This window comes from Mauremys reevesii, linkage group 10 (genome assembly GCF_016161935.1).
Source record: "Mauremys reevesii isolate NIE-2019 linkage group 10, ASM1616193v1, whole genome shotgun sequence".
Taxonomy (NCBI): Eukaryota; Metazoa; Chordata; order Testudines; family Geoemydidae; genus Mauremys; species Mauremys reevesii.
The window spans coordinates 46,462,177-46,489,607 of NC_052632.1; the positions used below are offsets into that span (position 1 = coordinate 46,462,177).

The 27,431-nt window shown below is 48.0% G+C and overlaps 1 protein-coding gene across 1 annotated transcript; it reads right to left on the reverse strand.

Moving 5' to 3' along the window:
* Nucleotides 1–4,675: 4,675 nt before the first annotated feature.
* Nucleotides 4,676–25,909, reverse strand: LOC120372839 (cholesterol side-chain cleavage enzyme, mitochondrial). Its single transcript, XM_039490264.1, has 9 exons — nucleotides 25,484–25,909; nucleotides 21,555–21,710; nucleotides 20,595–20,794; nucleotides 19,313–19,516; nucleotides 18,460–18,620; nucleotides 17,622–17,788; nucleotides 11,071–11,149; nucleotides 7,657–7,848; nucleotides 4,676–5,194 (listed from the first exon to the last, which is right to left on the reverse strand). The coding sequence occupies exons 1-9, from the start codon at nucleotides 25,771–25,773 to the stop codon at nucleotides 5,072–5,074; spliced, it is 1,572 nt and encodes a 523-aa protein (XP_039346198.1). The 5' UTR covers nucleotides 25,774–25,909; the 3' UTR covers nucleotides 4,676–5,071.
* Nucleotides 25,910–27,431: the final 1,522 nt, after the last annotated feature.

The following is a 27,431-nucleotide window of genomic DNA, read 5'->3' on the forward strand; positions in this document are numbered from 1 at the left end:
TTGACAGGGAGACTGTTGGTGCGGCCGTGTGTGTGGATAGGGAAAGGAAAAGGGGAAAGTGAATCCCTCTTCTAAGCCAGGAGCCAACCTCCTGCTGGAATAACTTCCCCTCTCTGACCAGCTAACCCCTGCCCACCTGCAGAGCCGGGCGCCACCTGGCCTGGGCTCACTAATTTAGCTGTCCATCGGGGGGACGGGAGGTGTTCCCCATTCACAGGCACCGGGAAAACATCCCAGAATTTGGAAAGAGAGGTTAGTGATATGCTGGCATTGGGGGTGATCCAGCCTCCTCCAGCCCCAGTAAGACGGGTTGATCAGACCCAGTGTGCACTATTGGAAGCTCAATGCCATCACTGTGTTCAATGCTTGCCCCATGCCTAGGACTAAAAAAAATACTAGACAAGGTGTGTGTGAGGAGGGGGCTTTACCTCACTACTGCAAATCTCACCAGGGGCTACTGGCAAGTGCCTTCGGACCCAGTTGCCAGGTTGAAATCTGCTCCCATCAGGCCTATAGGGCTCTGAGGTCCTGGTCCTACCTTTTGGCCTCAAGTGGGTGCCTGCCACCTCCCAGTGCCTGGGGGATCAGTTACTGAGGGGGGTGGAGGACTGTGCCTGTCGTACATTCATAATATCTGAGTCTTCATCCCAACCTGGGAGAACCAAGTGTCCCAGGGAAGAGGAGCCTGGGATGCCTCCAGGATGCAGGATGGATGGTAGAGGCCAGAAAGGGTAAGATGAGGATGGCAGATGTGTCATACCTGGGCCACAAGGTGGGAAGCAGCTGCCTAAAGCCAGAGCCAGTCAAGGTAACCAGAGATTGGCCCATTCCTCAAATCAAGAAACAAGCCCACGTCTCTAATGGGATGGCAGGGTACTACTCAAGCTTTGTAACCCACTTTAGCTCCCATTATGAAGCTTGGTAATTTGGGCAAGCCAGACAAGGTGGTCTGGACCTAACAGTGCCGGGGGCGCTCTGTGCACTGAAGGCAGTGACAGATAAAGCCTATGTTAGGTCCCTGCAGCTCCCACCCCACTGTGAAACACTATAACCTGAAAATAGCACCCTGTAACCCCCATATTCACCATCATGTAATTGTATTATTTCATACAAAGCATGCCATGTAAGATATATGAAAAGTCATGCTCTGCTAAAACCCATTCTATCCAAATATGTATAGCATTAGTATTAGATTTTTGCTGTATGGTTGTTACCGAAATATGCTGTAAATTTGCTAGTGACATACAAAGGACCCCTGGCCAGGATGGTGCTCCATGACCATTAATCAGCAAGGGTGTTGTACTCAAGAGACTTACAATTCAATGACAGTTGCCCAGTCCACACAATGGGGGTTTACTTGATCACTGTGACTTAGCAAAGCTCACCAGGACATGTCTGGGCAAGTATCTTCAACACACATGGATTGAGGGTATAAAATAAGGAACAGTAGCAGCATATCTTGGTCTTTCTCCTCCCCCACCTACACTGGAAGCAACAGGCACACCAAGAAGATGACGGTCATCTGAGGAGACTGGTCCAGACTTAATGAGAAGCCTGTGTAACATCCAGTAGGGTGAGAAAATCACTGATCTAAATACTGCCTGGTGTAATAAGGGTTAAGATTTAGATTGTGCATTTAATCTTTTATTTTCTTTGATAACTTTCTCTGCTTTTTATGCCTACCACTTAAAAGCTGTCTTTCTGTAGCTAATAAATCTGTTTTACACTATACTTAAAACAGAGTAGTTTGCTTGAAGTGCTTAGGCAATCTCAACTCAGTTACAAAGGCTTGTGCTATATCCTCTCCACATTGAGGGAGGGGTGGATCAGGTAATAAATTTACACTGATCAGGCTTCTATCCAGGGCAAGATGGTACAGCTCTGGGGTGTAAGGCTGGGAAGCTGCGGGGAATTGGCTGGAGCCTCTCTATTAGTTCATGAGTGGCTGGGAGAAGCATTCATGTAACTCAGCTGGGTGTGTCCCTGCTTGTGGATGCCTCTGTAAGTGCAGTAACTGCCAGAGTTTGTCATGGCATCAAAGTGTGAGAGGCAGGGCCACCCGGGGGGGGCAAGTGGGGCAATTTGCCCCAGGCCCCGGGCTCCGCAGGGGCCCCCAAGAGAACGGGTGAGGCTCCCGCCCCGGCCCGACCCCGCCTCCACCCCTCTCCCGGAGCCTCAGCGCATCCAGGAGCGTCCCTGAACAGCTGCAGCGTGGCTCTGGCAGGGCCTGAGCTCCGCCCCGCTCAGAGCCGCGTGGTAAGAGGGGGCGGGGCTGGGAGCTCAGGCCCCGCTGGAGCTTGCAGCCCCACCCCCTTACCACGCGGCTCTGAGTGGGGAGAAGCTCAGGCCCTGCTGGAGCCATGCTGCACCGCTGTTCAGGGACACTCCTGGATACGACGCGCTGAGGCTCCGGGTGAGGGGGGAGCCTGGGGTAAGAGGCTGGGGCCAGGGAGGGTTGTATAAGGGGCAGGGAATCCCGGGGACAGGGAGGGGCAGAGGTTGTGGGGGCGGTCAGGGGACAGGCAACGGGTGGGTTGGATCGTGGGTGTTCCGGGGGCCTGTCAAGACTCAGCACAGGGGTGGATAGGGGTCGGGGCAGTCAGGAGACAGGGAGCAGGGGTGGGGTCCCTGGGTGGTGGTGGTGGTGGTGGGTCTCTGGGGGACAGTGAGGGGGCAAGGAGCAGGAGGGGTTGAGGATTCTGAGGGGGGCAGGCAGTTGGGGGGCAGGAAGTGGGTGGGGGTCAGACAGCAGGCAGGGCCAGGCTGTTTGGGAGGCACAGGCTTCCCTACCCTAAAGCTCATTCAGCAGTTTGAGGCTTGCAGAAGAGCCAAGCTGTTAGCTTTTCCATTAGGGCTACCATTCCTTTCACGTCTCAAATGCCAAATTATAGTTTATAGTTAATTTCAGTGCCATAGGGAGATTCATGTCAGGGGACGGTAGCTTCATTTAAAATTAGCCACTGGGGGAGGGATCACATGAGAAGAGCAATATCCTACACTACCTACCTCCTTCCCAACCCAACCCAACCCAACCCAACCCAACCAAGGGAGCCCCCCCCCCCCCGCCACCTGCATTCCCTGAGGCTTCAGAGGGGTTAATTCAGTGGTTCTCAAACTTTTGTCCTGGTGATCCCTTTCACATAGCAAACCTCTGAGTGCGACCCCCCCCCTTATAAATTGAAAACACTTTTTTATATATTTAACACTATTATAAATGCTGGAGGCAAAGCAGGGTTTGAGATGGAGGCTGACAGCTCACGACCCCCAGTAATAACCTTGTGACCCCCCTGAGGGGTCCTGACCCCCAGTTTGAGAATCCCTGGGTTAATTTAATTTTAGCACCCTGTGTCCATTCACATGCATGTGCTATTTTGAGCATTTCAGTTTTCACAACATAGGCTCAGCCCAGATTCTGGAACAAGCTCAAATGCTCAGTTCGTGGAGTATGTACATAAGCTATACTAAAGACAAACCCACAGTAACCGTCTCCAGTTTGTGAGGGACCCCATGGAGCCAGTCTCTAGGAAACAGATACATGCATGGGGGTTAAGTCCATTAATGGCTATTAGCCAAGATGGGTAATGAATAACCCTAGCCTCTGTTTGTCAGAGGGTGGAGATGGATGGCAGGGGAGAGATCACTTGATCATTACCTGTTAGGTTCACTCCCTCTGGGGCACTTGGCATTGGCCATTGTCGGTAGACAGGATACTGGGCTGGATGGACCTTTGGTTTGACCCAGTATGGCTGTTCTTATGTTCTAACCTAAATGAACCCAAAGTTATGGAGACAAATATGAGTCAAGGAAGCCAGCAGAGTATCAGAAATCTGGAAAAATCTCTGACTGGATGGGCTCAGGCATTTGGTCACAAGCTGAGGTGGTTCAAAAGTTTTGGATGTTTTTTAAGCAGAATTTTTTATTGTTTCTTTAAACAATCAAACACAGCAAACAGCAAATATTTGGCCACACACTTCTGAAACCCCAAACCATATTCAGGTTTTGGCAGACTAATTTCAGCTTTTCATTTAAAAAAACCACAACAAATTTTGAAGGAAAGCAGACATGGTCTATGATTTTTTTCTGCTTTTTAAAAACCCCTAGTTTTCGAGCCAAAAAACGTTTTGACAGAAACAGGGGCGGCTCTAGAAATCAGGCTGCCCCAAGCAGCGCGGAGCGCTGCGCCGCCCTTCCCCGGTCCCACGGTGGGTCCCCTCTTCCCGCGGCTCCGGTTGAGCTCCTGTCGGCATACCTGCGGCAGGTCCACCGGAACTCGAGACGAGCGGACCTGCCGCAGTTGTGCCTGCGGGAGCTCAACCGGAGCCGCGGGAAGAGGGGACCCGCCGCAGTCATGCCTGCGGCAGGTCCGCTCGTCCCGGGCTCCGGTGGACCTGCTGCAGGCATGCCGGCGGGAGCTCCACCGGAGCGAAATGCCGCCCCCCCGGGAAACGGCCGCCCCACGCGCCTGCTTGGTGCGCTGGGGTCTAGAGCCGCCCCTGGACAGAAAATATTTGTCCAACCCTTTTAATGAGCTTTAGTGCCTTTTAGCACTAGCTGATTCTGAGTACCAGTGATATCTTGTAAAGAAGTTTTCTCAAAACTGGGTTTGTGCCGAGATGCGGAAAGTTTATTTTTCCCAGGGCCGCCTGTGGGGGGGAGCAAGTGGGGCAATTTGCCCGGGCCCCGCAGGGGCCCCCACAAGAATATAGTATTGCAATTTTTTTATGGAAGGGGCCCCAAAATTGCTTTGCCCCAGGCCCCCTGGATCCTCTGGGCGGCCCTGGTGAGAGGGAGCCCAGGCTGATAGGTCAGAGGGCTCAGTAGAACCCCAATTCCAGGTTGCACCACAAGGAATCCTATCACACACACCCCTAGCCCCCTTCATTTCTCCTTACTAGAGTCTAATTTTTATGTCTAGAGACAAAGTTCCACAAGGACATAAATTATATGTACAGATTGTCCCAAACACAGGTGACAGCACTTCAGCTGGCTCAAGATGGGTTGATGTTGGCTCCATCACCCATTGTCCCAGCCTTGTCACAGAATCAGTGGGGAGCGGTAGCTTCTGTTCCATTCATGGCTGGGAGTCCAAGGCCCGTAACGTAAGGCATATGGGTTTGTCTGGGATCAGGATGAGGTCAAACTTGGTACCAATGTCCACTCCTCTCTTGGTTTCTATCTTGAAGTTCTCCAGCATCTGGAAAATAGAACAAAGGAGGCAATGAAAATCTGTCAGAGATGCAAACTCATCTTGATTCCAGCTAATGAGGCAAATGGAAGAGAAAGTCTTATTGCACTGTAGCTGCAGTCAGATGTTGTGCAAGCTTCCCTCAACTCCCCAGACAGCTTTGCCAATGCCCCCACTTCTGACCTACACTAGAAGCACCATTGACTTGAGCTAGACAGTGGCAAGACACTATGTGCCACTTTTTCAACCTGTGGCACAATAATTTCTTGTCACAAGCCACTATCGCCCTCTGGAAGATCCAGAGTTGACTACCCCAGTGCAGGACATTTGCAGGACTGAGCAAGATGTGTGGCATTACCTCTCACTACTCTCCACTAAGAAGGATGTTCAGTGGGGCCTTAGGTGGATGACCCTGATAACTAGAGGATGAGAAAGGAGATCTCTGGGAAGAAGGCAGTGTGGGGCAGCTCCACTGTGGAGTAGGGTTGAAATGACTTTATCCCTAGTCTTTGGCTGAGGGAAGCCCTGTTGACTTGGGGGCTGGACATTCTTTAAATGTCCTTGTATTCATTGCACTAGATGGTCTTTGCTCTCCATCTGTGCATGCAGAAGATGACGTGCACACCCAAAATGTTGCTCATTTGGGGAGGATTTTGTACCCCTCTACTTTTGCTTTTTCATGAACTTCAAGAAAACTGGCAAAAATCTTCTGTGATCTGCCATAAAACAAACCATGTGACTTGCGAAACCTGCATTGTGCAGCCAGCTTTTACAGGAGGAGAGGGATAGCTCAGTGGTTTGAGCATTAGCCTATTAAACCCAAGGTTGTGAGTTCAATTCTTGAGGGGGTCTTTTAGGAATCTAGAGCAAAAATCTGGTTGCACTTGGTGAGTTCCCTTATAACCCTGACATTCTGTGATTCTAAGGAGCCAAAGGAAGCTTCATGACCTTAGCTAACTCTTCAGCAGCACATTTTTTAATTTACCATGAAATATTATTACAAGTACCTTTTTACCATTTTTAATTTACAGTTGTCCTCACAGATGCATTATGTCAATGGGAGAGCGCGCGCTCATCAACATAATTACTCCACCTCAGCAACAGGTGGAAGCTATGTTGACAGGAGATGCAGGAGACACCACTGTAAGTTATGTCGTTGACTTAAGCAGGAGTATAGACAAGCCCTAAGCTCCTTATGTAGCCCCCATCACTGGTGAATGTGGGTATCTCAGATTCTTTAATGCATTTATTCTCACACACCCCTGGGAGTCAGGGCACTGTTATTAGCCCCACTGTACAGCTGCAGAACCTGAGGCACAGAGTGGCTAAGTGACTTACCCACGATCATACAGGCATCCTGTGCCAGGGCAGAGAATTGAGCCTGGATTTGTGGAGCCCCAGGCTAGCACCCAACCCACCATATCAGCCTTCCTTGCAACATGTTCATTAGCTGCAGACATCAAAGCACATTATAAAGGAAGGCAACTATTATTAGCCCCATTTTACAGTTGGGGAAACTAACACACAGAAGCCCTGAACCTCAAAAGTATTTAGGGACCATTGAAATGAGTGGGCATTAGGTGCATAAATACCTTTGTGGATCTGGGCCACAGCGATAAAGTGACTATCCATGAACACTGACAAAGCTGGGCCTAGACACCAGGACTCTGAAACCAATGCGCTATCTGCTGGATCATGCTGATTCCAGTGGAAAGAAAGACCTCCCTCTGATTTGGACTGGTTTTGCATATTTGTTGCTAAACTTTTGCACGCTTCTAGCAAGACTCTCAGGGTACAGCTACACTGCATTATAAAGCAGGCGCTGTGGGATCTGGGCTTGTGGCCTTGGTGCTGCCAAGCCCGTGGCTTGAGCAGCCACACTGCATTGTAAACCTGGGTTTACAATTGCTGGAAACAGGTCTTACACCATACTAACATGTCCACACTGTGCTACACAGACTGTCTGACTCGGGTCAGCTTGAGCTGTGTCTACACTGCAACATGACAGGGCTTGAGCAGGATTCGAGCTCAGCCCCACTCGCCTAGCAGGGTCCTAAAATCTGGGTCCTGAGTGCTTATTGAGTCAGACTGATTTATGTGTGGACGGAAGTGGGGGTTGGGGGCTTGGGCTTAAACCTAAGTCAGATCCCAGCTGAGTGTACAGTATAGACATACCCTCAGATCCCAGTATGGATTGCGGGGAGCTTGCTGGCACATGCACCTGCACTGTAATTTTCAGCCTTAGCTGTGTGAACCATCTACCATGCAATTCTCATTCCACTTGTGCAAGCCACGCAGACAGCCAAGTGCCTAGACCTCTGTTTCTCTCTTTCCCAACAGAGCCCTAGGTTCTCCTGGTTCTCTGTGCAGCTGCCCACAGCCCTTCTCTGACATCACCGGGAACTTGCCTCAGCGACAAGGTGCTTTGCAAATTCTGTGGCTTTGCCAAGGGAGGAAGGTGTCAGACTCACATGGATCAGGAAGAGCTGCATCTCCAGCTCAGCAATCCTGCGACCGAGGCACTGGCGTGGCCCAAAGCCAAACCCCAGCCCCTTAAAGTATGTAGAGTCCATTTTCAGCCATCTCGCCGGGTCGAACAGCTCTGGCTTGGTGAAGAACTTGGGATCACGGCCCATAGCGTAAATTCCAACCTGCACTAGAGTCTGCAAAAGAGAGGGGAGGGAGGGTGAGTGAACTGCTAGCAGCTCTCCCAGCAGGCATCCATCACAGAGGCTGTGCCAGACTTCATTCATGACAGGGGTGTGACACTGCAGTCACAATGTGGGGGAATAGCATCTGCCCTTACACCAGGGGTGAGTCTGGCCCACTGTGCTACCACAAACAGAGAGCCACATACAGGGCCTGATGGGCAGCCCTCCCTCAGGGTGGGTGACACTGACTTTAATGGTATGCTCCATTGGGAGAGCGCTGCTGTATGTGTTGCGCACAGAGGCTGTGCACTGTTCACTCTGTAACTGGCAATGGTTTCAGAGCCTGTCTGCTCCAGCCATTCATACATTTAGTTCCCCCATTTTCTTTGGGGCCATCTAAAGTGCTCTTACAACTGAGTGTAAGCTCCATATCTACGCATGGCTTAAACTCACTAGGTGAGTTCCCTCCCCGACCCCTGTACACTGGGTAAAAGGGCAAAGGTAACAGCAGAAGGGATCCCATATCCAGCTGGGGGAGAATTCCCTCAGTGCAGGCAAGTGTGGTGGAAGGCTGCCTTCTGAAGGACATGTATGCAGGATAGATTCTGGGACGAGCAGTGCTCTGTTGGGCAGGCTATGAAGGCTGCTGTAGGTTAGACAGGCCCCTGAGCCAGGGGACACTCCAGCCACCAGAGCAACCCAGGATCAGGCAGGTGCAAAGGTAGTTTAAAGTGCCCCCCGTCCCACCCCCCCAGGCTGTGAGTTCTCTACTGTGTCTCTAAAGCTTAGCCCAGATTCCCATCCCACTAACATGCCTTGGCCAGCCAGTTTGAATGGGCCCAGGCGCTTGTGATTTAGGCAGGGTTCAGATTCATGCTAGATCTTTTCTTTAAACACCAAGCTAATGTGCCCCAGCCCTGGCCTCACTGACTAGCCCAAGCCTGGTACAATCCTGGTTGGCCATAAGCAAGTTTTTAAACAGTGTTTATCTACAGTGTTCCCTTGGCTGCGAATGGGGCCTTTGCTACAAGCCATGGGTATTCTGCACTAGATCGGGCTGACATCGGGTTAAAATGGCAGGGGCAGCGTATCATTGCTAGCCTCAGGTGCCAGATTGTGGGGTTGCACCACTAGGACCCAGAGTGTAGAAAATTGTGTCTGCTACTGTTGCATATGTATTCTCTCTGCTCTAGATGCTCAGAGATGGAGTGCTGTGCTGGAGGAAGGAGGGCACAAGAGACATAACAGGCAGGCAGGAGAAAATGTGAGAGGGAATAACAGAAAGCAGCAGGAGCTGCAGGGAGAGAGAGAAGGAGGAGCCTCTTATGTACCTCTCTAGCACCCCCAGGAGCCTGGACTGATTAATACCAGCTTCTCAGGGAGCTTCCTGTTTCCTGATGCTTCCCTGAACCCACTTGAGGAGAACAAGCAGTCAACTGAAGTAGTAGGAGCCAGTTAGACCTTTAAGATACTGATATCTTCCCTCACTCAGGCCCTGGTACCAGCCTGCTTATTTGTCTCCTTCAATTCAGTGTTGAAAGCCACTATAGCTAGCACAGAAAAGCTGAGTGAAAGAAGAAAAAGCCCCTCTGGGGCAGCATTCAGAAAAAGAAAGAAAGCAAAGGAACCTTTTCTATCTAAGCAGGAAGGAGCTCTCCTGAGATACATAGACACAAATGTTCACGGTGAGCCTTCCGGCCCCAGTGAGAATGTGAGTGGTGAGGAGATGCCTGATCTTCCAGTTAGTCAGAGTGCAGGTAACCTGGCAGCTACTGCAGCATCCATATCTCCATTGGTTAGACGAAGGTTTCTAACCATTAGAGGAGTGAAGTTCTGGAACAGCCTTCCAAGGGGAGTAGTGGAGGCAAAAGACATATCTGGCTTTAAGATTAAGCTTGATAAGTTTATGGAGGGGATGGTATGATGGGATAGCCTAATTTGGCAATTGATCTTTGATTATCAGCCGGTAAGTATGCCCAGTGGTCTGTGATGGGATGTTAGATGGGATGGGATCTGAGTTACTACAGAGAATTCTTTCCTGGGTGCTGGCTGGTGAGTCTTGCCCACATGCTCAGGGTTTAACTGATCTCCATATTTGGGGTCGGGAAGGAATTTTCCTCCAGGGCAGATTGGCAGAGGTCCTGGAGGTTTTTCGCCTTCCTCTGCAGCATGGGGAACGGGGTCACTTGCTGGAGGATTCTCTGCAGCTTGAGGTCCTCAAACCACAATCTGAGGACTTCAATAACTCAGACATAGGTTAGGGGTTTGTTATAGAAGTGGATGGGTGAGATTCTGTGGCCTGCATTGTGCAGGAGGTCAGACTAGATGATGATAGTGGTGTCCCTTCTGACCTTAAAGTCTATGAGTCTATGAAGAATACCTACACCAGCAATGCAGGGTACTAGAGACAGTGTTGACACATGATGACATGTGCAATATTGATGCGAGTGATTTAGGTAAATAACTGAAAGCCCTTTCAAGATACATTTCAGCAGGATCAACTCCAAAGGCTGTTCTGGAATATATGTGCACAAATAAGATGACCACCATCTTTCCAAATGCTTTTGTTGTTCTGCACATACATCTAACTCTTCCTGTAACAGTTGCCAGCGGAGAATGCAGCTTCTCCAATCTGAAGTTAATAAAAACACATCGACGCTCCACAATGACACAGGAGAGGCTGGTCGGCCTTGCAAGCTCAATAGATCGTGATCTGGTCCAGACTGTGGACCTTCAGGAAGCAGTTCAAATCTTTGCAACCAAGAAGGCACGGAAAGCACCACTTTGATTAGTCAAACAGATAAAAATGCCAGTGTTTACTATGAAGACAAGAAAAGTTACATTTGCTGTTCAGGCTTTTGAAACTTAAGTGTTACTTAAAATTTTTGACCAAGTCATTTTAAGTTTTTTGTTCTCCTTTATTGGGGTAGATAGCAAAGCAGTACCATGAGAGGAGTAGAACAGGAAAAAGGCAGAACTGAGACCTTTCAAAGTTTTGGCCCAAGCTCGGGGTATGGGGGCATCATTTGAGCTCCCCGCCTCAGGTGCCAAAATGTTGTGGGCCGGCCCTGCAGCCTATAGCTGTGCTCCCATGCTGGCCACCACCATTGGAGAGGCACAAAAAGCAGCAATGGTGGGAAATGTTAAGACAAAAGTCTAGTGGAGAAAAAGCCAAAGGTCCACAGGGGCCTGTTCCCCTCTTTCCATCTGGCCCTGCCCCGGAGGGAAACTCACCTTGGCGGGGATGAAATAGTCCTGGAGGATAATCTCCTGTGTTGTGTATCTCTGTAGGGTCACTGCCACTGGATGGAGCCTGCAGGAGGAGGACACATCAGGGTGGTATTTACTCATCACTCATTTACAGTTGATATTGTCCCAATGGGCAGAATATACAATCAGGGCTGTGCATGAGACCAGTCAGCTGCTTTAGAAATAAGAGCTCAGCCCAAAGAGTCCCCATGCCATTCTGCTCCCACTTTGCTAGAGGACCTACTTCTGTTAAACCAGGCCCTCGAGCTATTGCTCGTGACAGGGTAAACAAACCTTCCGCTGTCCAGGGAAGGTTTAACAAGCTGCTGTGGGCTTAATAAGCCATGACCTGCTACACCTGCAATAGGTATCAGATTAAAAAAATTAATTGCAATTAATCACACAATTAAAAAAATAATCACGGTTAATCACACTGTTAATAATAGAATACCATTTAAATATGTTTTTATGTTTTCTATATTTTCAAATATATTGATTTCAATTACAACACAGACTACTAAGTGTACTGTGTTCAGTTTATATTTATTTTTTATTAGAAATATTTGCACTGTAAAAACAAAAAAAATAGTATTTTTTCAATTCCACCATGACAAGTACTGTAGTGCAATCTCTTTATCATGGAAGTTGAACTTACAACTGTAGACTTATGTACAAAAAAACTGCATTCAAAAATAAAACAATGTAAAACTTTAAAGTCCACTCAGTCCTACTTGTAGTTCAGCCAATCATTCCAAGCAGTGGTTCTCAACCAGGGGTACATGTACCCCCTGGGGGTACTCAGAGGTCTTTCAGGGTGTACATCAACTCATCTAAATGTTTACCTAGTTTTACAACAGGCTACATAAAAAGCTCTAGTGAAGTCAGTACAAACTAAAATTACATACAGACAATGACTTGTTTATACTGCTCTATATGCTATACACTGAAATGTAAGTACAGTATTTATATTCCAATTGATTTATACTTATATGGTAAAAATTAGACAGTAAAAAATTTTCAGTAACTGTGTGCTGTGACACTTGTATTTTTGTTTCTGATATTGTAAGCAAGTATTTCTTAAGTAAGGTGAAACTTGGGGGTATGCAAGACAAATCAGACTACTGAAAGGAGTACAATAGTCTGGAAAGGTTGAGAGCCACTGGCTCAGACAAACAAGTTTGTTTATATTTGTGGGAGACAATACCACCTGCTTTTTGTTTACAATGTCACTGTTCTAGCCAGTATGGCAAGATATTTATGTGCCAGGTGTGCTAAAGCTTCATATGTCCCTTCATGCTTCAATCATAATTCCAGAGGACATGCTGATAATGGGTTTTGCTCATTAACAATCCAGAGCGGTGCAGACCAATGCATGTTCATTTTCATCATCTGAGTCAGATGCCACCAGCAGAAGGTTGATTTTCCTTTTTTGGTGGTTCGGGTTCTGTAGTTTCCACATGAGACTGCTGATCTTTTAAGACTTCTGAAAGCATGCTCCACACCTCATCCCTCTCAGATATTGGAAGGCACTTCAGATTCTTAAACCTTGGGTCAAGTGTTGACAAATCTCACATTGGTACATTCTTTTTGTTTTATCAAATCTGCAGTGAAAGTGTTCTTAAAATAAAGAACATGTGCTGGGATGTCATTCGAGACTGCTATAACATGAAATATATTAAAATATAGCAGAATGTGGGTAAAACAGAGCAGGAGACATACAATTCTCCCCTAAGGAGTTCAGTCACAAATTTAATTAACGCATAATTTTTTAATGAGTGTCATCAGCATGGAAGCATGTCCTCTGGAATCGTGGCTGAAGCATGAAGCATACGAATGTTTAGCATATCTGGCACGTAAATATCTTGCAATGCTGGCTACAAAAGTGCCTGTTCTCACTTTCAGATGACGTAAATAAGAAGTGGGCAACATTATCTCCCTTAAATATTAACAAACTTGTTTGTCTTAGCGACTGGCTAAAAAAGAAGTAGGACTGAGTGGACTTGTAGGCTCTAAAGTTTTACATTGTTTTGTTTTTGGGTTGCAGTTGTGTAACAAAAAAAAATCTAAATTTCTAAGTTGCACTTCCTCGATAAAGAGATTGCACTACAGTACTTGTATCAGGTGAATTGAAAAATTTCTTTAATTTATCATTTTTACACTGCAAATATTTGTAATAAAAACAATAAATAAAGATGTAGAAAAACATCCACAAATATTTAATAAATTTCAATTGGTATTCTGTTGTTTAACAGTGTGATTAAAACTGTGATTAATCATGATTAATTTTTTTAAAGTCAATCACATGAGTTGTGCAATTAATCCACAGCCCTTGTGTCAGGAGGTGTTAAAAAGGGCGAGCCCATCTCCCGTAGAATCTGGCTGGGATGGAGAACAGCTTCCCAGACCTTGCTCTGTGAGGAAAGTCTCAACTGGGGCCAGAAGCCCCACAGGAGGGAAGGTCGACTTGACAGGGGATGTGCTCCATGTGACTTGCCGGTTTCTGCTCTGTGTGGGACCCTGCTTGAAAGGAGTGACAGCCAAAAAACCCTTTTACTTTGTGCACCTGCCTGGGAACTCAGTAGTGGTTTGGTGGGAGCCCAGCTATGGCCCTGTCACATTGCTTAAGACAGTTTCCATTGTGCACAGCATGCTGGCTGGGTAGCTGATCAAACCAGCGTATTGCTTCAATGGGATGGGAGCGCTAGCATTTCCTTGCATTGAAGCAGGATTGACCCTGGTTTCCAGCAGGGTCTACCAATCCAAACACTGGTGGCTGAACAGTTATTGCTAGAACTGGGGGAAATTCCCAGTGTAGGTAAGACACATGATGCCTAAAGCCAATTCTGCCAGATGGGGGTAAGGTCTAGTCTTGAATCACTCCATGGTAAGTGATTCCAGTGACAATTTGTGCTATCACCAAACTGGTCCTATAACACTACCTCTAATATTTTGCCTAAACTGTCCCAGCTGCAATTTAAGATGTGTTGTCTTGCCCTCCTTGATTGCATGATCACTGTCCTTTCCATGCTACCCTATGCATACAGCCGCCATGGGTCACTGTGATATAGCTTCCCACAAAGGAGGTGTCCAGTCCTCTCAAGATTTCTCCATGAGTCTTACGTGCCAGTTCTCCCATCATTTGAGCTATTCTCCTATAACCTCATGTTTGTCAATGTCTCCGTTTGACTGAACCCACAATTCCAGTTTAAGAGCCTAAATACATTTCCTGATATCCTCTAGGGGCCCAATTCTGCTCCGGAGATAAATCAGGAGTTACTAGATGGTCTGTCTATGCAATTCCACTGGTGTAAACGATCAAAATCAGTCCCAAAGCACTTAACACATGAATGTGTTAGAAAAATCATGTTATTATTTATATTATTGCAGAGCCACCTCCGGGCATGGTCTACTCACTGTACAGGTGCTGTACAGAGAATTAAAATTAAGTCTCTGCCCCAAGATCATCTCTGCCAATCTAGCAGCCATTATGTGTACAGCAATATCTCATGTAGCCTTAGTATGAGAAGCTGTTTCAATGAGAGGGTGGAGATGGCCATGAAACCAGAGCTCTTCCCTGTTGTCTTTGTGATTTTTGCTATAAGCTGTTTAATGTCCACCTGGCCACCAGCAGAGAGAAGCAGAAGCTTGGGGCTAGATCTTCAGCAGGGGTAAATCTAAATAACTCCAATTAAGTCAACGAACTGATGCTGATTTGCCAGAGCTGAATATCCAGCTCTTTAAGTAATGCACATTTAGCAGACCAGCACCTTCCCTGGCATGAGCAGTTTAGTGTCATGGGCCTAGATGTGCTGGCCCAGATGAGAAGTCTCTTTGGACAGGTTCCCCTTCTCCCATTGTCCTGCCTGCAGAGCTGGACTCCCAGCCTCTTAAATTGTTTCAGAACTTTCCTCTCTGAAGCAAGCCCTGCAATCTTTGAGTAGCTTTGCTGTTGCACGTGCAGGGCTTTATTAGTTTAGTCTGCCATTTCCCAAGGTTAGATCTGGTGTCAGTGGCAGATGGGAACACACTGTTATTATGGCAGCAATCAGCAATCCTGATGGATCTCTTCCAAAGCTGTCCAGGTTTTCTTGGCTTTGTGTTTGCATATAATGTGCTCAGAACTCTGGAGCACATCTCTGCAGACCCATGAAGTTTTATTATTAATCCCCATCCTTGTGCCACCTATCTCTCTGTCATGGGAGATTGATGAGGCCAATATTAGACAGACAAAAGAATTCAACTGATTTCCTGGAGTTGTGAATGTTGGACTCAATTATCAATGGTGCTATTTTTTTCAAAGTTTCTTGAGTGCCTGGCAGGGGCGGCTCTAGAAATCACGCTGCCCCAAGCAGCGCGGTGCGCTGCGCCGCCCTTCCCCGGTTCTGCGGCGGGTCCCTTCTTCCCGTGGCTCCGGTTGAGCTCCCGCTGCGGCAGGTCAACCGGAGCCCGGGACGAGTGGACCTGCCGCAGGCATGACTGCGGCGGGTGCCGTGGTCCCGCGGCTCCGGTTGACCTGCCGCAGTCATGCCTGCGGGAAGTCCAGCCGAGGAGCGCCCCCTCCGCAGTCATGCCTGCGGCAGGTCCACTCGTCCCGGGCTCCGGTCGACCTGCCGCAGCCATGACGGCGGCAGGTCCGCCGGCCCAGACTCCCGCCCTCCCCGGCGGCAGGGGACGCCCCCTACATTTTGCTGCCCCAGGCACCAGCTTGTTTTGCTGGTGCCTAGAGCCACCCCTGGTGCCTGGTATTAAAAATTCTGAAATACAAGGAAGCAGTAGGAAAGCTCACAAAAAGAGACCAGACAAAATGCCCCCTCCCTTTGATCCACAGGCACAGGTCTTCAAAGCAGTTGATGAGCCATGCGTCTCCTATGCAAGGGCAGAGTGGGTCATGGAGGAGTCAAGGAAGCTGCTCACACACAGAGAGAACCAGTTTAGTGATATCCTTACTCATGGTATCGTACGGGATGAGTGCAGGGGACTGGACCATATAAAGTCTCAAGGTCCCTTCCAGTCCTATGATTCTGTGGTTTTATTCTAAAACTGTATTATAATTTTCAAATGCTAGGCAGCACAGTGCATAACATCCCTTACCAGAACTGGTAACAGCATACCTAGCTGTGTTCTAAGGTATTTTAAAAAACACATATCTTGGATCTTTCTGTAGCCAGGCCAAATCTGGTACAGAAGTCTGACCTGCAAGTAGCAGCGTTGCAGCCTCCTGTGTACAAGGGGTACATGACACTTTGTAACATGGGCCTATTTGTCAGTCTGCAAAGGCACTGTTCAGTGTAGCAGTTACCCAGAGTTAGCAATGACTTCATATTTGTTCTCGTCTCCTGTTTCCTTGAAGCTCAGAGAAATTGTCATGGAAAAGCAAAATGGAAAGTTTATGGTGAGCCCACTGGGAATGGGATGGAGGAATATTCCAATTCTGTGAACTTATTGTTTTGGAAGGACAATAGTGCTGTGCTCTGTGGTGCTCAGTTAATTGCCTTTTAAGGAGGCAAATTTATCACCCTTTGCATCAGTTTCTCTCAAAATGTTTCCATTGTTGCTAAGTCATAAATGCTGCACTGATGAAAAAGTGTGTTAGATGGACTGTAGCAAACACACTATGCTGACAGAGAACCAGAGTCCTCCAGCATCAAAAGCACAGGACCCCCCCACACACACACACACTAGAACAGGGGTCAGCAACCTTTCAGAAGTGGTGTGCCGAGTCTTCATTTATTCACTCTAATTTAAGGTTTTGCATGCCAGTAATACATTTTAACGTTTTTAGAAGGTATCTTTCTATAACAATTGTTGTATGGAAAGTAAATAAGGTTTTTTAAATGTTTAAGCAGCTTCATTTAAAATTAAATTAAAATGCAGAGCCCCCTGGACCGGTAGCCAGGACCTGGGCAGTGTGAGTGCCACTGAAAATCAGCTCGTGTTCCACCTTTGGCACACATGCCATAGGTTGCCTACCCCTGCACTAGAACTAAGGTGATAGCTCCATAGGTAAGTAGGTAGTGAGCTGTTATCTTCTAATACAAGGGTTCTCAAACTGTGGGTTGGGACCCCCAAGTGGGTCACAACCCCATTTTAATGGGGTTATCAAGGCCGGTGTTAGACTTCCTGGGGCCCAGGGCCCAAGCCACACCGCTCAGGGCTAAGGTTACATCATGCCCCCCAACCCAGGGCAGAAGCCCGTGGGCTTCAGCTTTGGCCCTGCCCTGCCCTGGCCAGTCTTTGGTCCCTGTTGTGGGGTCATGTAGTAATGTTTGTTGTCAGAAGGGGGTCACAGTGCAATGAAATTTGAGAACCGCTGTTCTAAGAGGATCAGCAATTCAAGGGAGATGCTCATTTTTCTTCAAAGGTAAAATACTCCAGTTCCAGTGCTCAGATTCTGTAGTGCTGGGGGCTGTACCAGGCCTACGTACCAGGCTGATTTCCCATAAAGAGAAGGCAGGCATCTGTAAACCCACATCTGGGTAGAAAGTGGTGGGGGGTCAGGAACTGATTGCAATATCGTGGAAAGGAAAACTCCTTACCTGAGTGTTTCCTTGATGACAGCTTTGAGCAGCCGGATGGCTTTCAACATCTTCAGGATATTGCCCTGTGATGCCTGTCTGGCCGCAAAGATCTCTGCCCGCAGCTGCTCCTGCACCACTGGAGTGCGAGCCAGTTCGAACATGGCCCACTGGAGGGTCATGGAAGTCTAGAGCAGGGCACAGAGGATGGTCATGGGGGTCTATAGCAAGGCACAGGGGAACCTCCTAGAACTCAACACCAGCTGGGTTCTGACCCTAGGGATGTTGCTCTCAACAGCCATTGTTCAACAAGGGAGCTACAATGCAATGACTCACCTGCACGAGGCCACATCAGGGGGATTGCTAAACTTTGCCTGGAGACTCAGCAATGCCCCCTAGACATACCTGGACTTTTGTTTTCCAGGCACATGGACTGAGGATATAAAACAGACAGAGTGGACACATACTGGGCCCTTCTCCTACCCCCACCTACGCTGCAAGCACATGGAGAAGGAGACAAGACTCCAACAGGGGAGACTGGCCCAGGTTTAAGGTATATTCCTGGGGTACAGTGCTGGGATCTGGGGGGATTTGGCTCTGGTGCCTTTCTCTGTGTTATTCATGAGTGGCTCTGGGAGCATTCATGCAATCTAGCTGGGTGTGGGGTCTCCACATGCGGTTGTGCTAAGTGATCACAGCACCTGGAGGGGTTGCTGCTGGTCACAAGCAAGGCATTGTGAGATACAGCCCAGGCTGGAGAGAGATACGGGGGAACAGCGGTCCCACAGTCTGAGGGGGTCCTGTCACAATCGCCACCACAACAATGGCAGTCTCCCCAATCCCCGAGGCTCATCCTTACTGTGTCCACCCCGCCCGCCATCATCTCTGTCATGTTGGCCTTGATGTCATCGATGGGCAGCTTGTCCTGTACTAAGAGGCTGGACAGAATGCCAGTATATTCCTTGGTGCTTTTCCGGTCCAGCCGGAGCTCTCGGTAGGTATTCTGGATGCACTTGTCAGCTGGGAAAAGGGGGAGGGAGATGGGGAGAAAAAGCAAAGCCATAAATTCAGCGTCTATAAGGGCCCAGCCCTCTTCCCACTCCCCATGCCATCACCACCCCATCTCTGAGCCCGTGGTCCCTGAGTCTCCTGCGGATGCTAAGGTGCTGTCACTGAGTGGCTTTTTAATGGCATCTCTTAAGCCAAAGGAGCTCACCTGCCCCAGGCAAAAGCTGTGTGGCTTTCCCATGGGACAGATCATTGGGCTTTCCCAGACTGGCCAACCCTGGCTAGAATCTAGTACCCAAGGACAGTATAGGGAATCCTGCTCTTTCCTGACACTTCATATCTTTCCTATAATTCCCCAACTGAAGCCATTTGAGTGATCCCTCCTGCACCACAGAAAACCCCACCAGCTCCTCCAGCAGAGCTATCCCTGCTGTCTTCCATCTAAAAGACCCCAGGAAAATATCAAAGCCCTCAGTATAGCAAGGAGCAAGTATCTTGCCAGAGTCACCCTTTCCTATTAGCAAGAGCTATTTTCTGTGCAAATCCATCCTTTTCCCTGCATGATGCTCCTACAACTTCTCCTCTGTGGCAGTATGAGACTGAGTCTGGGACCTTCCGCATGATAGCATGAATGCTCCTGCCCTAGCCACCACCCTTTCCCTAAGATGGTTGGGATCTATGCAACAGTGCACATGAGCGCTCACCATGCCTGAAAATCACATCCCAGGATTGCACATGGTCCCGCCAGGTTTTAGAGTTGATCCTGCAGAGCACACTGGGTGGGATGTAGAGCATGGGTGAGGTGGTGTGGAACATCAGGGTCACGGCATCGATGAAATTCTGCGCCTCAGGGTCAATTAAATCCTGCAGGAGCCCAAGGCGTGCTCCATACAGGACGTTGCACACGGCTACAGGAGCAAGGGTTAGAGTTAGAACTCAAAACTTCCAACATCTCCAAAAATGTCACTCTGGGGTGGTCTGAAGCCATTGGCCACAAGCACCTCCATTGCACAGTATGTTGATATGCAGGGCTGGTAGTGCTGTCTATTAAGGATACACAGGAAACCATATATCTGGCATTTCCTAGCTTCCAAGAACTTGGCTTTACAACCTTAATGTTCTTTTGTATGTAGTTCTATTGCGTGTAATATATAATGTCTCTTATCCAACATCATTCCAAGATCTTTGCTTCAGAGAGGGTTCATTTCTACCCATTTCTATTCTAGCACTAATATATTTGTCGTTATATATATATAACACAGTGTCTAGGACTGAAATATAGCCACCTCTGTGGTGAAATGGCAGTATTTCAGGGCCAGCCGACACTGCACAACAGTTCAGGACACGAAGAAAGAGCACTACATGTAGCTGAGGCTGCAGAGAGGGTTTGTGAGGCAGGATGACTCCAGCTGAAATTTAGCCAGGACTCTGGAGTCATCAACTGTATTCTTGGAGGAAGTGCCATGAGTAGTCAAAGACACAGTTCAGGGGCCAGGTGGTGTAAATTAATGTGTTTCCATTGACTTCAGTGGAGCTGTGGTGACTTAAACCAGCTGTGGATGTGGTCCTATAAATATATTTCATCCACAAGACACTCAGACTTGATGGGCAGAGAGGTTCTGGATGGTCCTTGCAGAAGCTTGCATTGCAGTGTGAGGCATACGGTAAAACACTGGTGAATTCTAACCCATGGGGTTTGTTTCAAGCTGAAGAGGTTCTGCTGAAGGTCACTTGAGTGCTCATCCAAAGAGTTTCCTAAGCAGAAAGGGTGGATTTTCCACCTCCTAAGGGCGTTCAGACCCTACAGGTATGGTTCAACTCCTTCTAATGATAACGGGCCATTGGCAAAGTCACAGGAATCAGTGGCATGTCTGGGGTGTCTGGATTTAGGCACTAGTGCAAACTGACTGAGCTCTGCTTCCCCCAGCCCACCTGAGCCAATGAAAGCCCACAGGCAGCTGCAGCATGCCAGCCCAGTCCACTCACACTCCAGGGCGAAGCGGAACAGCTCATTGGTGAGGTCGGCCGTCCACCTTCCCCGGCCACTCTTCTCGATCTGGACTCGGACCCTCTTGACAAAGTCCTCGCTCACCTCATTCAACAGGGGCACAAAGCAGTCAATCACCTGCAGGGACAGTACCTCTTTATTCAGAATGAGGCGGTCGGAGCGCCAGGCCTCTCCCTTCCTGGGAAAAATCAAAGGAAGATCACTCACATCACTGTGTTCCCTGATATGTCCCGCGTTTCAGGGCAGGCCACAGTCTAAACCCATTCTTTCCCACTACACCCAGCCCCTACCCACCTCTGCAACCCTCCTCATCTCACCCATGAAGCAACACAGACTGATTTTCCCTGAGTGGCACCCACTGCTTCCTGCCCAGCTGCCATGCCCTGGCTGGTCTGTTCCCATGTGAATTCCCTCCCAGACCTTGAATCACATGGTCCAGGCCAGAGTCCTGGCCTGACGGTCACACGGGTCCTAGCAGCAGGGAAGCAAATTGCATGGGGAGTGTAAGCTAGCTATCAAGGAGGGTTTCCAGGACGGACAGGTTGTCATGTGCTCCAGTTAAGAGACCAGACCTGACTCTCTACTACGGGTAAACGTACCTGACCCACCTGAGCCTCAGTTTCCTAAGAATTAGGTGTCAACCCACTTCTCTCCCCAGCTGATGCTCCAAATTCAGAGGCATCACTATGACAATGCTCCTCTTCTCACATCATGCTACATCTCCTCCCTTCCTAGATTACTACATTAAGGTGAGCCCAGCTACCTTTGTCATTAGAAAGGGAACTTCACTCCCCACCCCCAAACCCCACATCTACACTGACTATACCTTGGGAAGGGTTCATTTCTTTCCCGAGTTTCTCTTTTCTTAGTCTGAAGTGAGGGTCAGAAGAGGCCCTGAAGAAAGGGCCCCAGCATACCCTTTTATAGTCCTTACTTACTTGAGAAGCACTCCATATGGTTTGTTGCGGAAGTCACGGTAGGCCATCCAAGGTGGCACCATGAACCTCTCTGGGTAGTTGCCCTCCGATTTAAAGAGCGTAGCAGCATCTTCAGGGTTAATGATATTCACACTCTGGTAGAGACCGAGTTTCTCCCTATAACATTTGACAGGGAATCAGGACACTCCCACAAGCAAAGAGCCTTGAAGAATACCTCACTTGCTCACCCTAATAAATGCTCAGTGGGGTAGGGGTTGTGACTGGTACCCCATGAGTAGCAATGGGGGAAATCTACAAGGGCCAGAGTCTCTGTTCAGCATCGATACACACCTAAAAGTCTGGCTGCTGATCAAAACTATGGGCCTGATCCAAAGTTCGAAGTCTTCCCACTGACACCAATGACCTCTGGATCAAGCCCTGTCTTCTGAATTATGTATTTAATTAACTTGAAATGTCTAAAACATGCCCATTGCAGTTCCCCCTGGACATATGTTGTATGTGAAAAATAGGACTCTTATCACATAAATAACACGCATAACCTCCCATACTTGAAACTCAAAGGATGGGCTTTTAGCAGCACCCAAGTGACATAGCAGCACAAATCCCATTGGCTCCCAATAAGACATATGCTTCAGCAATCACTTGGCAATTCTGATTTCAAAGGGCTTCGGACCAGCCCTTAACAAGTGCTTCATAATCTATATGAGATTATGACTAGAGACTGCACTCAGTGACCCAATAGGTCTCATCCCGTCTGTTTTTAATACTTCTGTATTTGTTTAGTGATTAGTGTATGGGATTGGCATCCAGGATAACTGGCTTCTGTTACTGACTCCCTCTCTGATGCCAAGTCATGCCCCCTTCCCCTACCTCCGTTTAACCTTCTGTAAAATCAAAACAACAATAATATTTCCCTCTCTCCTGTGGGTACTGTGAGGCTTGTTTAGTTTAATGTTTGTTGATTTTGCTCGCAGTCCTTGGACAAAAGGGGCCATCACAGGAGTTAGACATGAAAATGAGTTAAATTGAATGAGCTACGATTTCCTGTCCAATACAGGGGTAGCCCCAAGCTGGTCCCATGGGGAGCGTTTTCATTAGTCTCACACTCAGAAATTTTGGTCAGTTGATTTTATTTCCTTTCTTAATATCATACCCTGTCATAGCATGATAATAATCCTCCTCACTGTTTGCCAAGCTAAACTGCACATATTTAGCTAATTTCATCTTCCTCACTCAACCCCTTTGCTGCTGTTCTCTGAATTGCCTTCCTGTTACCAATATCTTGCTGATAATGATTCTACCTAAAACTCAGCTGGGCCCCGTTACCATGGAATCTGAGCCCGCCATGGGCTTTGAAGTATTTGTCCTAACAACTCTGTGAGGAAGGGAAATGTTATTCCCATTTCACAAGTGGTATACTAAGGTGTAGAGAGGTTAATGGCCAGATTTTGCAAGATACTTAGACAGCGATGTTCTCAGCCTTGCAACACCTAACTCGTTGAGTAGCCTAAATCTCATTCTCAAAAGTGATTTAGGCACCTAGGATTCTCAATCCCATTGGCTTTCAGTGGGAATTTGGCTCCTACGGGCATAAATCTATTTTGCAAATGAGATTTAGGCTCCTAAATAAATTTGGTTGCTACAACACTGAGTGCAGCAATACCTTTACAAATCTGGGCCTAAGTGAATTTCCCATGATCACATGTGAGGGCTGTAGTTGAGCAGGTCTCCCCCATCCTGGGCTAGAACCCTAACTACTGAACCACCCTTCCTCTTCTGCCTGAAGACAATGAGTTGCCCAGAACCATATTTTACGGGCACTTGCACCAATTCAAAGTATCAATTACCTGGCAGCCTTGCATGAAGCCTTGATATCAAGTTTCAACACCTTTGGAAAAAGTATCCACTTTTGAAAATGCTGGCCTTAACCTCCCTATGCCTCAGTTTTCCCACCTGTAAAGCAGGGGTAATAAGTTACCTATCTCATAGGGAGACAGTGAAGCTTAATCCATGAATGTGCCTTAACAGCCTGTGCTACTTCTTGGGTTTAGTAGTGCAGCTGCTCTGGGGCTATAACTTTGTGTGATCAAGGGGCGATCAGCATGGGAAAGGGTCACTCTACCTGTCTGCCCAGTGCACACAGTGAAGAATTTGAGCAGGCTGCTTTGTGGCTTTGGAGCCACAGCCTGAGTCTGTGTGGGACACAGTCAGAACTCAGCCAGAATTCCCCCTGGTGCACTGAGGTGGAAGCTTTGTCAGCTGTTTCAAGACGGCAGCATCTATTTCCCCTCCACCCCTTCATACTGCCTCAGCTGCTCTAACTGGCACAGAGCCATGGTTCCACCGTCTATTTGCCCCACGACAATCTCTTTGGGAAGGCTGGCATGGTTCGTGCCACTAGCCTTTCACACAGATCATGCAAGAATTATCTGTGGCTGTCCACAGGGCCTAAGTGCAAGGGGCAGCTCCCCTTGAACACCCAGTCACAATCTGTCTTCTAAACTACATCAAAGCCACATCCCACAGCCTTTTTCCATAGGGCCTCCCCGTAAATGTCCTTTCTAAGGGTCTGATCCTGGGAGCTGCCAACACCTGCAACTCCAAACCAATGGGAATTGCCGGAGATGAACACCACCCAAGATCAGACTCTAGTTACCCAGGCAAAACACCTATTCCTTACAAAGGGAACTGAGCACAACTAAAGAATAAGGGCTTCAGGATCAGGCCCATGCAGACTAAACTAGCCCCAGCTGTGTAACAGATATACAATTTAGTGGGTCAAATCCCTGACTAAGTCTAGGGGTGAATGAGATTTTCTCATGACTAAAATAACCCTGGTCTAAAGAGAGACTGGTGGAAGCAAAACACTGAGATGAAAAATATAAGGCCAGCACCTCAGCTGGTGTAAATGGACACAGCTCCACTGCAACCTGTAGAAATCCCCTGACTTTTGCTAGCTGAGGATCTGGCCCACAGCCTTGTACTAAGTACAGTTTGGAGAGAAGTTTGTTGTTTATAATAGAGTCCTAAAGATTCTGACAGCCAAGGGAGTGTGATCAGAGCGACAATAAAATGTACCGAAGAATGTAAATGGCCACTTCAATCCCATGTTGGCTTTCTCGATATAGTTATACAACAAATATTTTGATTTGCAGATAGAAGGGTAAATCCAAGGCCTCTTGCCATGTTGTATTAACTGTTGGTTGAATTGGACATGTGCTGCAATGACAGAGTGAACTTACACTGTGTGATGTTACAGGTTCACAAACTGGGGTTTTGTATTATTGCCCATCCCCATGGTGTCTGAGCTCCTAGATGTACAAACCTAGGAGTGGAAGGGTGGCCTTCTGGTTAAGACTTCCTGCCACCCCTAAATCTGGCCCAGGATCTTTCAGATCTGACCCTGGTAGACTATTAGTGTTCCAGCCACTGAAATCAGAGTCCCTCTGTGCTAGGCACTGTGTACTGGGGGGAGGGGGGCAAAGACCTTACCATCTCAATAGGCAAAGGGTAGGTTTTCAAACTGAGGCACAAAGAGGCCAGTGACTTGCCCACTGTCATGCAGCAAGTCAGTACCAGAGTTGGCACTAGAGCCCAGGTCGCCTCACTCCCAGTCCAGTGCCTTATTCACTAGACCACACTGCCCCTCAGTTGATACTACTGGAGTTGGGTCCCTGGGGGACAGAGGTAAAAGCAGATCTAAATTTAGGGGCAGATGGATAACATTGTCCCATAAGGCACTGAGAACCCAAGTTTCCAGGCTCCTGCTCTATTGCCCAACCCACTAGACCATGGTACCTCAACACCCTACCTATACACACCTGATCCCCACATTTTATTTTATGCCACTGAGCTGCCCTTAGCAGGGATGTGCAGAGCAGAATGAGTGCTGTTGCTGCCCAAGTGGGGCTTGCCTCACAGCTTCTTACCTGTAAATGGGTCCAAACTTCTGGAACTTGTGGATCATGATGTTGTGGACGTTGTGGAAGCCACCCTCCTGCCAGAAGTGAAAGAGGTTAAGCCAGCCTGTTCTCCAGTTGCCTGGGAGCTCGCTGAAGGACCGGGCCACCTTCCTTTGGAGGGAAGGAGAGTACACCTCGCCAGCGGCTGTGTAAGCCCTGCGGTTGCCGAGGATCTGGCTATTCTCAGTAGGGGAGAGGATCCACAGGCTGCTGGGATTGGCTAAAGCTGGCAAACGCACGCCACCCCTGGCTAACATGGCCCTGAGAAAAGGGAGAATAAAACCAATGAGTCACCTCGTGAGGCAAAATTCCTACAGACTGGCCCATGCTCCAAGAGCCTTGCTCTTATATTAACACAGTCTCTGTCAAGGATATGAGCTAGCCAGTTGAATCACTGCTGCAGTCCTTGCCTCCCAATCATGTGATAATTATAGTAATAGCAGTGGAAGGTTAGTGCAAACCACGCCCATAGTTATGCGGGAGTAACGGGGGAGTGAGGTACGGGGTGGACGTGGTTGGCTACTTCCACTTCCCTTCCCAGTGAGAAAGCTCAGGAATGCATTTCTTTGCAAGGGATAGAAATCTGGTTCAGATCAGCTCTCTAACCCTAATCTTTGATGCTCCAACAATGCTGGTTAGCTTGATTTCATAGGGTTTCCTGGAAGACGATTGGGTGATACAGTATGTTTGGGAGAAGGACGAGAGGGCACAGAACAAGGACCATGACCTAGATCCTCAAAGACATTTATGTTCATAACTTCCATTGAAATCAAAGCTCTAGATAATTACTGTATGAGTCAAAATAACAGGGCTGCCCAGAGGGGGGGCAAGTGGGGCAATTTGCCCCAGGCCCCACAGGGGCCCCCACGAGAATATAGTATTCTACAGTATTGCAACTTTTTTTTAATTGAAGGGGACCCCGAAATTGCTTTGCCCCAGGCCACCTGAATCCTCCCTGCAAATCCTCCCAACCACCTACCTCTTTTAATAAGTATCTCTCAAAGCACTTTACAAAGGAGGTCAGAATTATTATCTCCCTTTTACAAATGGGAAAACTGAGGCACAGAGAGATGATGTAACGCAGCAAGCCAAGTCCAGTGCTCTACCCACTAGGAAATAGTACTTTTTCAAAGGATATTCTGCAAGTAAAAATTGAGCTCACTCAAAATCTGCTCTGCATATAGAGGAGAACTGGCTGTTTCAAAGCAGCCAACTCTGGTGATTTCACTACAAGTCCTGTGACATTTGATGTTTTTCTTAAAGTTGAGACTCCTGGAGTCCACTGGTTCCAGGAGAATCTCAGCTTTTGGGTTTTTGATTTTTTTTTTAAATTGCTGAGAAAAGATTGAAATTGTGAAACAAGTGCACCGTGAAATCTCAGCAACTAGGAGGTAAGGAAAAAGACTATATATATATAATTATGTTTAAGCCAATCTCATTTCTGGGGGCCTGGCTCCTGATTTTTGAATGCTTGGGGATTGACAATACTACAATTCATAAGGGCTGAGTTCTGTTTGGCTTGGGTAAACTAAGTTCTAGGCAAAAAACACTTTGCAATCAAGAATATTTTTCTGCATTTGCATAGTACAAAACTCTGAGATGTATGGGTTTACAGGAAGGTTCCCCTTGAAAACAAAAACAACACAGTTTCAAGTTGTCATGGACTCAGAGTAGTGGTGCTCTCCCCCGGCTCTGTATGGTCCCTGGGCGGAACCCCCTTCGCTGCCGCAACCCTTTTCAAGGGGTCCACTCTCTCTCAGGGGTTAAGCCATAGGCCCCTCCACATCCTGGAACTGCACCTCTCTGACCGTCAGCATGCCTGGCTCTCAACGTAGGCGCCCTCAGGGAGTCCACTCGCTCTGGACCCCCAGGGCCTCCAACCCCAGAGGGAATAATGCAACCCTGATTTCTAGAT